Source organism: Octopus sinensis, linkage group LG7 (genome assembly GCF_006345805.1).
Source record: "Octopus sinensis linkage group LG7, ASM634580v1, whole genome shotgun sequence".
NCBI lineage: Eukaryota > Metazoa > Mollusca > Cephalopoda > Octopoda > Octopodidae > Octopus > Octopus sinensis.
In genome coordinates, this window is record NC_043003.1 from 83,854,440 (window position 1) to 83,865,802 (window position 11,363).

Consider the following 11,363-nt stretch of genomic DNA (forward strand, 5'->3'; position numbering starts at 1 on the left):
GCCAGAACCACCTGACTGGCCCTCGTGCCAGTTGCATGTAAAAGCACCCACTTCACTCTCAGAGTAGTTGGTGTTAGGAAGGGCATCTAGCTGTAGAAACTTTGCTAGATCAGATTAGAGCCTGGTGCAGCCTTCTTGCTCTCCAGTCCTCAGTCAAACCATTCAACCCATGCCAGCATGGAAAGCAGACGTTACACGACGACGACAATGATGATTCTTTTAGAACATATGTCAATAATAAAAACTCAGAAGTATGAAAAATACTTGGTCTGATCAATAAGTATCCAGTCTGTTGCCATAGTAATGAATCTAAAGCACACCAAGTAAACCCACTTGGCACAGATTGACCTTGAACTCTGCTATACACGTGCACTAAGTTTTAACATTCTAGCTCACTTCTGCTATTTACAGCAGTCTTGGTAGGAACGTGTGTAGTGTGTGATCGTCACATTAACCATGACAGAGAAAGTTGAGCAGAGAATCTGCAACAAATTTTGCAAAAAGCTTGGTGATACCTGCTCAGAGGAGTATGCAAAGTTTTCAAAAAGTTTTCATCCCTCTCGAGACTATCAAGATCTTGTGCAACTGAAACTCGAGTGCCTTTTTGGTCAGCTGAAAGCAGTTTTGGTACAACGGTAGACATGTGTCTCATACCCAAATTTTCAGTGATAATGGACTGAACCATAACTAATCTGCAAATCTGATAACTCATGAATGGTAATTCAACAATTCCCCCTCACAGCTGCATGCACATCTGCTTTGCTTTTCTCAGTTTTGCTGGTTGAGGGTCTCCTGGAACGTTTGTCACTATCAACATTTTTTCAGCCATCTTGGAAAGGTCTGAACCACTTGTACACTTGTGTGGGGCTCATACACTTTCTGCAACTTTGCATAGGCCTCTGAGCAGGTATCGCTATGACAACTTTCTCTGCAACGATCACATGCTACACACGTTCCTTCCAAACACTGCTGTAAACAGCAGAAGTGAGCTAGAACATTAAAACATAGTGTGCATGCACAGCAGAGTCCAAAGTCAATATGTGCCAAGCAGCTTCACTCTGCATGCTTTAGCTATGTTACTATGGCAACAGTTTGGATACTCATTGATCACACCTTGCACAGTGGACTTGGGCAGGATTTGAACTCAGAATTTACAGAAATACTACAGATATTTTGTCTGCCATGGTACCAGTTCTGCTTCTCACTTCCCATTATATATATAAGCCAATAAAGAAGAATTTAGTTGACTGATTAACCAGCTAGAAATAGCAGCCATATATCCCTCAAGTCACATCATCTTAAAAATGAAAGGTTGCACTTGATAACATAGTCCTAGATAGAAAAAACAGACATTATAGGTCATATCTGGAATGCCTCTGATCAGAGGTCTGCTTAAATAGAGCTGACATGGGGTTAAACATTAAGTACTAACACAAACTAAAAAGTGAATGCAACGGTATGTATATGTAAGAATCAGGATTCGAGGAATCAACTGAGAGTTTCAGCAATAATGACCATAAAATGTAGTTTGTAGGACTAGATAAGGTTTGTCACCATGAGGAGAGAAAAAGTATTTGATGATTCAAACCAGTCATGGACAAACTGTAGCCCGCAGGACTTTCTGAATGGTATGCAAATGAAAAATTATCTTAATTTTTTTTTAGTAGTGCGACCCACCTGATGATGAGCAACATTTCATGTGGCCCCCTTCTCATTTTATTTAGATAGATGTCCTTCAACAGAGTCAGTGAATGAAATGGCAGATATTTTCACCTTGTGGTAGCATCCAAACTTAGAGACACTGACAAAAAAAACCTTTTGAAAAATATATGCAAGCGTATGTTTATTTTGAAGGCTATGATTGTTTTCAATGTTATTGTTACAAATTAATTAAATTCTTTCTTTTTTCTTTTTCAGATAATCTAAACTACTGATATGGTTGATATCCACTGGAATGTCTGTAATTGTTTAAGATATTTTGGCTAGCAGAAGTATACAGCTACACAACATGCAAGTTAAGTGATCTACAAAAGCATTGTAATCATTGTAGAGGATATGCAGAGAAAACAAAGCAGGCAGGAGAGACAGTTGTTTGTTGTTGTTTGGTAGCAAGTCAAACTGACTTCTGTTAAAATATTCCTGTTGAGATACACTAGCTTTATTTCAATTTTGAAAATAATGAAAAATTTAGTAAAATAACTTTTTCATTATTAAGCTAGAATATGGAACATAACTTAAACTGAAATTTTGATGGGAGGTTTTAATTTAGATCAATTTAAAATATGAAGTCTGTAACATAGCACCAAGAACATTATGTCTTTTCTACTGGAAGAATTCTGGCTGTGCTTTGAAAGATATTTTTCTGCTATTTCTACTAGACCAAGAGGCCACATACATGATCCTATTTCTACTAGACCAAGTGGCAACATACAGGATCCTATTTCTACTAGACCAAGTGGCCACATACAGGATCCTATTTCTACTAGACCAAGTGGCCACATACAGGATCCTATTTCTACTAGACCAAGTGGCCACATACAGGATCCTATTTCTACTAGACCAAGTGGCCACATACAGGATCCTATTTCTACTAGACCAAGTGGCCACATACAGGATCCTATTTCTACTAGACCAAGTGGCCACATACAGGATCCTATTTCTACTAGACCAAGTGGCCACATACAGGATCCTATTTCTACTAGACCAAGTGGCCACATACAGGATCCTATTTCTACTAGACCAAGTGGCCACATACAGGATCCTATTTCTACTAGACCAAGTGGCCACATACAGGATCCTATTTCTACTAGACCAAGTGGCCACATACAGGATCCTATTTCTACTAGACCAAGTGGCCACATACAGGATCCTATTTCTACTAGACCAAGTGGCCACATACAGGATCCTATTTCTACTAGACCTAGTGGCCACATACAGGATCCTATTTCTAGTAGACCAAGTGGCCACATACAGGATCCCTTATTGAATTTTAATACTGATTATTAAGGCTGCTCTGTTCTTTCATAAGTAAATAAGAAAAATAAAGAGTAATTTGTAGGTTTAAAAAATACTTGATTTGCTGACGTTGCTTCCTTTATTTTGATTTCTTTAATACTTGTATACAATATTCCCTCTTAGCAGCATGCACACAGCCAAACAATCACTGAGCTGATGTCATGCACACTGAAACATTGCTATTCATTTGAATTTACAAATGTGCACTCAAAAACCTGATTGAATGTTTGAATGCTACACATTATCTTTGAATTTAAAATAGTTTCGCTTAGACTATTAACAGTTTCATTTAATGCTTGGGCAACAATTAAAGAGAACAGTTACAGAGAATTATACGAACTAATTGGACTAATTTAGTCAATGGCAAATTGGCAGAGTCATTAGAGCATTTCAATAAAATTGCCTCATAGTATTTGTTTTGTCAATGCACTCTGCTCTTAAACCTGACATAGGTCAACTTTACCTTTCATCCTTTTAGGGTGAATATAAGTCCTAAGATAGAACAGTAGATTAGCAGAACTGTTAGAGAGTAAAGAAAGATGCCCAGCAATACCTGTTCTGGCTCTTTGTGTACTGACAGCAATGATGACACTGGTGCCAAACTATACCAACCCAAGTTGACTCTTTTTTTTTTTTTTTGGCTAACTATCAGTGGTGAGAAGGGAGATCTGCATACAAGAGAAACTGACAGTTTCCATTAAAATAACTTGTCCAGGCCTGCACATCCATGTGCAGTGGCCTGAGCAATTGTCAATAAAGATGAAAGTAGGATAAGAAAAACACTGGAACAGCATGTTCCTATGATGCATATTCAGAGCTTATTTAAGTGCTCTACTGTGTTTCTCATCAAGACACTTTATTACTATGTACAGCAAGTCACCCAGCAGTTGGAAATAGATGCCTGAATGCCTGTAAAACATTTATAGGCCTCGTGGTGCTTTAAACATACTTCAATAGTGTATTTTTTTAAATGAGTAAAGGGAATTAACTCAAATGGGCCAATTACATAAATATTTCTAAGTTAAATAAAAGCTGATGTACAAAATTCTGTGCACGAAATTTTTTGATTGATTGAAATTATCCTCTTGGTTGGAGAAAGAAAACAAAAAAAATCTCCACTGGTAATTGTTAGAAACTCTCAAAGAAAAGGGGAGATAATTACCAGAAGTTAATGTTTCCAAGGAGAATGAAAACCTGATCTTTGTTCACAGATAAGTAATATTTATAGGTATGTTTTCATACAATAGACTTCACAATTCCTGTAATTATTTCACATGCTTTATCTCCGTAATTATGTAGCAGACTTGTAAAAAGTAGTCTGTCTTGCTGTCTGTATGTTATGAGCTATAGGTTAGTATGTTATCAGCAGTCGGTTTGATAATAACAAAGATATTAGATGGTATCTCTGTGATGGACTCTAAAACAAAATAAACATGTCAGACGAGAAGTTCTTTATTCTGCAACATGGTACAACCATTCTCCTATCCTTTAAGTACCTGTGATGAACTGAAGGAATATAAAAACCTGTGGGGATAATTCTGTGCAGAGAATAACAATGAATCTTTAGTTTTACAAACTGACAGGCATGCATCTCTTCTCTATATATATAAACGGCAAAATGTCTGTGTGCGTGTCCTTTACACAAATCCACAATTTTTCAGTTAGAGGGCTCGCACTTACTATGGTCATTCAAAACAGTCCAAGAGTGGTCGTACACATCTTTACATTTCCCCAGTCACCCCGCAAAGCATGAAACTTGATACGCCAATTGAATGCCAGCTAGCTGTATATGGTGAGGGCGCGTGGCTTAGTGGTTAGGGCATTCGGCTCATGATCGTAAGGTTGTGAGTTCGATTCCCGGCGACGCGATGTGTCCTTGAGCAAGACACTTTATTTCACGTTGCTCCAGTCCACTCAGCTGGCAAAAATGAGTTGTACTTGTATTTCAAAGGGTCAGCCTTGTCACTCTCTGTGTCACGCTGATTATCCCCGAGAACTACGTTAAGGGTACACGTGTCTGTGGAATGCTCAGCCATTTGCATGTTAATTTCACGAGCAAGCTGTTCCGTTGATCGTATCAGCTGGGACCCTCGTCGTCGTAACCGGCGGAGTCTTTTTTTAAGCTGTATGTGATTGGTTGGAGATTTGGACAGTACTCGCGTGTATGTGCGCACGTACACAGCTGTATATGCATGCACTAGCAGTATGACCCGGGGTTGCCAGGTCATAATGCTAGTCTTATATTAAATTACTAGTTAGGCTTAGTGATTAGGTTGTTGTACTCATGGACATAAAGCTGTGGGTTCAATTCCCTGGAATGGGTGCACTGTCCTCTTGATCAAGGTACATCATTTAATGTTACTCGAGTCTGCTCAACTGAAAAGGAGTGCCAGCTGAGTGCAGTAAAGGAGCCCTCACTTCTATAAGCTGTTACATTTTTGATGCTCCTTTAGGTTAAGGGCTGAGAGTGTGTATATATCTTATCACCACTACATACACCTAAAACAATTATATCAAAGTATGGTACATGCTACCAGTAAATACTCAAATAGGAATGGTGGCTATAGTTTGGTTTATGACTTATATGAAAGGGGTTTTTTTTTCATGTATTTCTATAGAACTTCTTTAATGGAAAGTTTCAAATTTGAATGTAGGCAAAGTTTCACCTATGGGAGAGGGGTCTACACATCTACTCCACACATTCACTCAGACTACCAGAAATATCAGGTAAATCTTCTTCAAATCATACTTTACAATCTTAGATAATATAATCCAACGTCGATCTTAAAAGATGGAATGGTATGGTTGGATTGCCTTTGAGCAAAGATCTGCTGAATGAAGAATGACCTGGGACTAAACAACAAACTAACAAGGGATTCTTTACTTAGTCACTCAACTTGCAAGAAATAACAGCAAAAACTCCCTCAAATTACATTACTGACTTAAAAAAAGGAAGGAAACATTTGCTCATAAATCAGTTTGATCCACATTGAGCTGGGTTCAATAATAACCAATATCTTATTACTCTCTCCATTACCACCCTCTCAACTATAAATCTGTTCCTCTCAGCATGGCATTATAGGCAAGTGCTTCTACCCTAACATTGGATTCACCAAAGCCTTGTAAGTAAAATTTGGTAGTAGAAAACTGTAAAGTGTGTTTGAGATATTATGCCAATAATAAACTCATGCACAGATTCTGTTTCATTTTTTTTATTATCATTAACCACTTAACTACCACCACCATCAGTCAATCAATCAAATCAATTAGGTTTGTGTTGAAGTCCTTCCATCACCATTTGCCCTCTCTATTCCAGGTCTGCTGGTTGACTAATTGACTAATAATGGTAAAGGAATTCAAATGTAACCATGTGTGTGTGTTTATTAATGCCATAATATTGTTTCAATGTATAAGTTTACACCAAGAATCTTGTAAATCAAATGCAAAAACAAAATAATTTATTTTTCTATATTAGTAACAAAGTTTAGCAAAAAATATGGTACTGTGGGATTTTATTTCAGTAAAACCTGACCATGCAAGTTTTGTAGCAATAAAAGTGAATTAGTATGTATGTACATAATCTGCTACAAACAACAACCATATTTCACATCAACCACACCCTTCTAATTTGAAAGGACCTCTCTAAAAGAATAGAGTGTTTATGACTGAATAGTTGACTAAATAACAATAACAGTCAAAAAGGTTTTTTTTAAAAAAAAAGCTATATATTTTCACCAAGCATAGATTGACATACTTGGGTCATATTATGCGGAGAAAATCCCTGGAGAAGGACATCATGCTCGGAATGGTCAGTGGCAAGAGAGGAAGAGGCCAACCAAGAATCCACTGGCTTGACACCATCAAGAGGGATACCGGAATGGACATAGCCAATCTGAAAGAAGCGGCCCAGGATAGAACTGACTGGAGGACACTGATCCAACGAGGGACCGAGAGTCGACTTCGACTGAGCGGATAGATAGATAGATATATTTTCATTGTAATGTAAATCAGTCACTCTCATCATTAATGTTTCATTTTCATGTTGGGGTGTGTTGGATATTTCAGTAGGATCTGATGAGTCAGAGGACTGCATTTTGGTCCAATTCCAACATCTGCCCTGACATGGCTTCTATGGCTTGATGTCCTTCCTAATGTCAACTACTTTCTAGAGTGTACAGGTTGCATTTTTGTGGGCACCAACACTGGTGAAGTTGTCTTATAACTTGCAGAACCTCAGTCTTGCAAGTTGATCAACTTCTCTTTTTAATGTTATCTACACTAACATAATCTAATGTATTTTCATTTTTAAAGGTAACACAAATCTGGTCTGAGAAAGATTCAGTTTCTATCAGGTCAAGCAACCACATAGAGCAATGGTAACCTCATTACCTTATCTATGTGTGATTAAAGTACATGACAACACTAATAAACACTGCCTGTTATATATATACTTTAGTGTATCATCATTACATTCTAGTAGAAAACCATTCACTTAGAAATTGTTATTGGCTTGTGTTTACTGAAACAGTTGATATTTCTCAGTCTTTCAATTTCCATATTATTGTCAAAAATACACAACTATCATCATCATCATCATCATCATCATCATCAACATTCAGTGTCTGCTTTCAATGCAGGCATCGGTCAGATGGTTTGACTGAAACTGGTAAGCCGGAGAGCTGCACCAGGTTCCAATCTGATTTGGCATGGTTTCTACAGTTGGATGTCCTTCCTAACACCAACCATTCCAAGAGTATAAATGGGTGCTTTTTACATGACAATTAAGTGACACTGGCATTATCCACAACTATAATTTCATTGGCTTGATGAGTCTTCTCAAGCATGGCATATCGCCAAAGGTCTCAGTCTCTTATCATCTCCATGAGGCCCAATGTTCAAAGGGTGCTTTTCACGTGCCACCAGCACAGGTGCTTATTACGTGACACCAGTATCGGCCACGACTACAGTTTCATTTGGCTTGACAGGTATTCTCAAGCATGACAAATTTCTACTTATGATCTTGAAATTATGTAAATGCGGTAAGCAGGCAAAAGTGTTAGAGCACCAGACAAAATACTTTGTGATACTTTTCAGGGTCAATAAACAAGTACCAGTTGAGCACAGTGGTCAATGCAATTGATTTAATTCTTGCCCTAAAACGCTGGCCTTGTACCAACCATTATCTTGAAACATATGAAGATAACTTGAACTGGGCAATTAAGTAGACATTCTGTGTCACATTTATGTTCATTTTGATTGTGAAATTGGATTCACAAAGGAGCTTTTTGACACTTTAGGAATTGGGTCAAACTAATTGCACCATTGTTATTTATCAAGATTTTCAAACACATCCTTTCCAAATTGCTGATGTTAGCGCAAAAGGTTATTTTAATTATTTAACATCACACTTTATGCCTAATAGCATCATGAATTGTAGGTTTTTTTCATAAACCAATTAACGATTCAGTTCTTTTTGATGATAAAAATGAATATTTTGGCACAAGACCGTTAACAGTGATGGTTTTGCCCTGATGTTCACGTCATTCGTTGATATTCAAGTTGATATGTCATTTACTTTTTACAGCAAAGTTAAAACTGTGTAATGAATGGTAGTTATGTTATTGCGCTCCACTCAGGAATGATGAAAACATGTAGTTAACCTAGACGAGTTTGAACTTTGAACGTGGTAAGGACGTCACTAAATACTGCCCTCTAGTTTCCATTCTCGGAGGTGTGGGTCGATGAGACCTTCGAGACAGGCTGGAAATAGGGGAGAAGAAACTGGAGACCTAATATGAATACTTAAAACAGAATGGGCTTCCCTAAAGACAATGAGCGAAACATTAAGTGCACAAATGATGATGGTGATGATGATGACGGATTCTTTTAGCAGGACGCCGAGCGAATTTTAGCAAGGATGCGAGATTGCTGTTAATTATATATATATACCTTAAGATATAAGAAGAGTTTCATTTAGGGAGTGCGACAGATCGAAACTTAACTCCAAATGGAAGTGGGATTTTGAATTTAGAAAGTGGAGGTGATGAGACGAAAGCTTTAGACAAATGCTAAACTGTTTTTGTACCAATCAAATGTAAACAGAGTAACAGATGGATACGCACACACAGCCAGAAGGAAGTAGGAGACAACAGATTTCTACAGTAACATCTCATTCATTATTTTGAAAAAAATGTAATAATAAAAAGACACAGATTTTGACCGGTGAAATATAGCTCACGTTGACAAGTTGTTATAAACTTAAAACAATGAGCATCAGATGTCACCTAACCTCTATCAGGGGGGGGGGGGCTAACTATCTAAATATTAGATGGTTTATTTAATTGTGGGGGGATATAAAAGGTACAGTGAGATATACTGAAGGACTCAAAGTTCAACTGGTTGTAGAAGGAAAGAAAGAGGGAGAAGGGGGGGACAGTTCGACAGAAGTCAAAGTAACCGAAGTTCACTTCGTTATTGTTTACCTCATCAAGGTGAGCTCTGAAGAAGTTCATCTATATAATTGAAGATGTTCAAGTTGTGGCCGCTATCCCTTTTTCCTTTCTTCGTGCATTTACGTAGGTGTCTCTTTTAATATATATATATATATAATTTTTTTAGGTCAGAATATAATTTGAGCGGGGAAGGTTAACAACTATTTGCAGCAGGTCAAACACGAGAAACTAATTTAATTACTGCTGCACGCCTTTACAGAAAACGACAATAAAGCAATATAAGATACTCCGAAGGGTATATAATTAATTAACTGCATTGTGAGTTGTAAGTAGCAGACCAAGGAGAGAATGTTTTCATATAACAATGTAAATAAACATACTATACATATTCTAATTCATAGTTATTCATCATCTAATATATCATGGGCACTTGCACGAAGCACTCGGCCCTTCGTCCACTTCTGTAACTTTCTGCCAATTAAAGAATAACAAAGTAAATATACTCATGGATTGAGTTTTTCTATTCTACCAAACCTCAGTGTGTGTGTGTGTGTAAGTTTCTTCGGTGTATGTATGTACGTATAGATAGATAGATAGATAGACAGACAGACAGATATAGATAGATAGATAGATAGATAGATAGATAGGTAGATAGATAGATAGATAGACAGATAGATAGACAGATAGATAGATAGATAGGTAGATAGATAGACAGAGAGATAGATAGATAGACAGAGAGATAGATAGATAGATAGATAGATAGATAGATAGATAGATAGATAGATATCTTAATATAATTTGGATTAAAAAAGAAAAGAACTAGATATTTTGAATCTCGAGGTCGTTCGTGTGAGGTTTTAGAAAATAGACAACTTCGAAAGTGAAACCAGGAATTAATTTTAAGGTTTTAAGAGAATTAACCACTAGTTATTATGAACTTGGTAGATCTGGACAAAAAAACTAGCAATAAAGGTGAATTGGACGAACGATGGGAATTTTTCAAAAAACGAACTACGGCGATTCACTTAATAAAAATACTGTCACGACAAATTTAGACTGAAAGGAATTGAAAAAAAAAAAAAAAATTAGTTTATATAATAATAATAAAAAAAAATGTAACTAACCATAAAAAATGTTTACGCATATTTAGTGTCTGTGCTTTTGGTAACTTTTCCATGTTAAAAATGATCTGCGAGAATATGGTGAGAAGCTTTTCGTTCGTGTATATTTGCGTTTCTGCGTGATTGCTTGTTTACAATTGTTGCTTTGACTGAAGAAAATGGTTGCGTAAAGAAACATTTAACAGGAGCAGCAGCAACAACAACAGCAGCAGCTTATCGACGAACCAACCTCTACACTAAACTATCCTACTGCTACTCCACTTACCCTCTCTCTACGGATCACACACGTCTATCTATCTCTACTAAATAACCGCTATCATATCTACATCATCATCATCATTATCATCATCATGATCGTCATCATTGTCGTTATTATTATTAATATTATTATTATCGACTTTGCCTTTCATCCTTTCGGGGTTGATAAATTAAGCACCAGTTACGCACTGGGGGGGTCGATGTAATCGACTTAACCCATCTGTCTGTCCTTGTTTGTCCCCTCGGTGTTTAGCCCCTTGTGGGTAGTAAAGAAATAGTTATTATTATTATTATCATCATCGTCATCATCATCATTACGATCCCTAACAACTTCGCTGCAAAAATCGTCGTCGTCGCCCCCCCCCACACACACACAAGTCAACGAGAGACATTTTTACGTTGCCTCTCGACTTAGCTGGCCATAACAGCCAAACCACCCTCAAACCATAAACTATCATCATAAAAAAAAAACTGGAACGCCTTTGATCAAAGGACGATTCAGTCAAGATTGACCTGG

General features: G+C 37.2%; 1 protein-coding gene across 1 annotated transcript in view; it reads right to left on the bottom strand.

The window, feature by feature from the left end:
• LOC115213940 (ethanolamine-phosphate phospho-lyase) overlaps positions 1-10,892 on the bottom strand; it is an 81,037-nt gene extending 70,145 nt beyond the window's left edge. Inside the window, exon 1 of the mRNA XM_029782942.2 lies at positions 10,592-10,892. Coding sequence (XP_029638802.1) covers positions 10,592-10,644 — 53 coding nt within the window. The 5' untranslated portion in view covers positions 10,645-10,892. The remainder of the gene's footprint in view (positions 1-10,591) is intronic.
• Between the last annotated feature and the right edge of the window lie 471 nt (positions 10,893-11,363).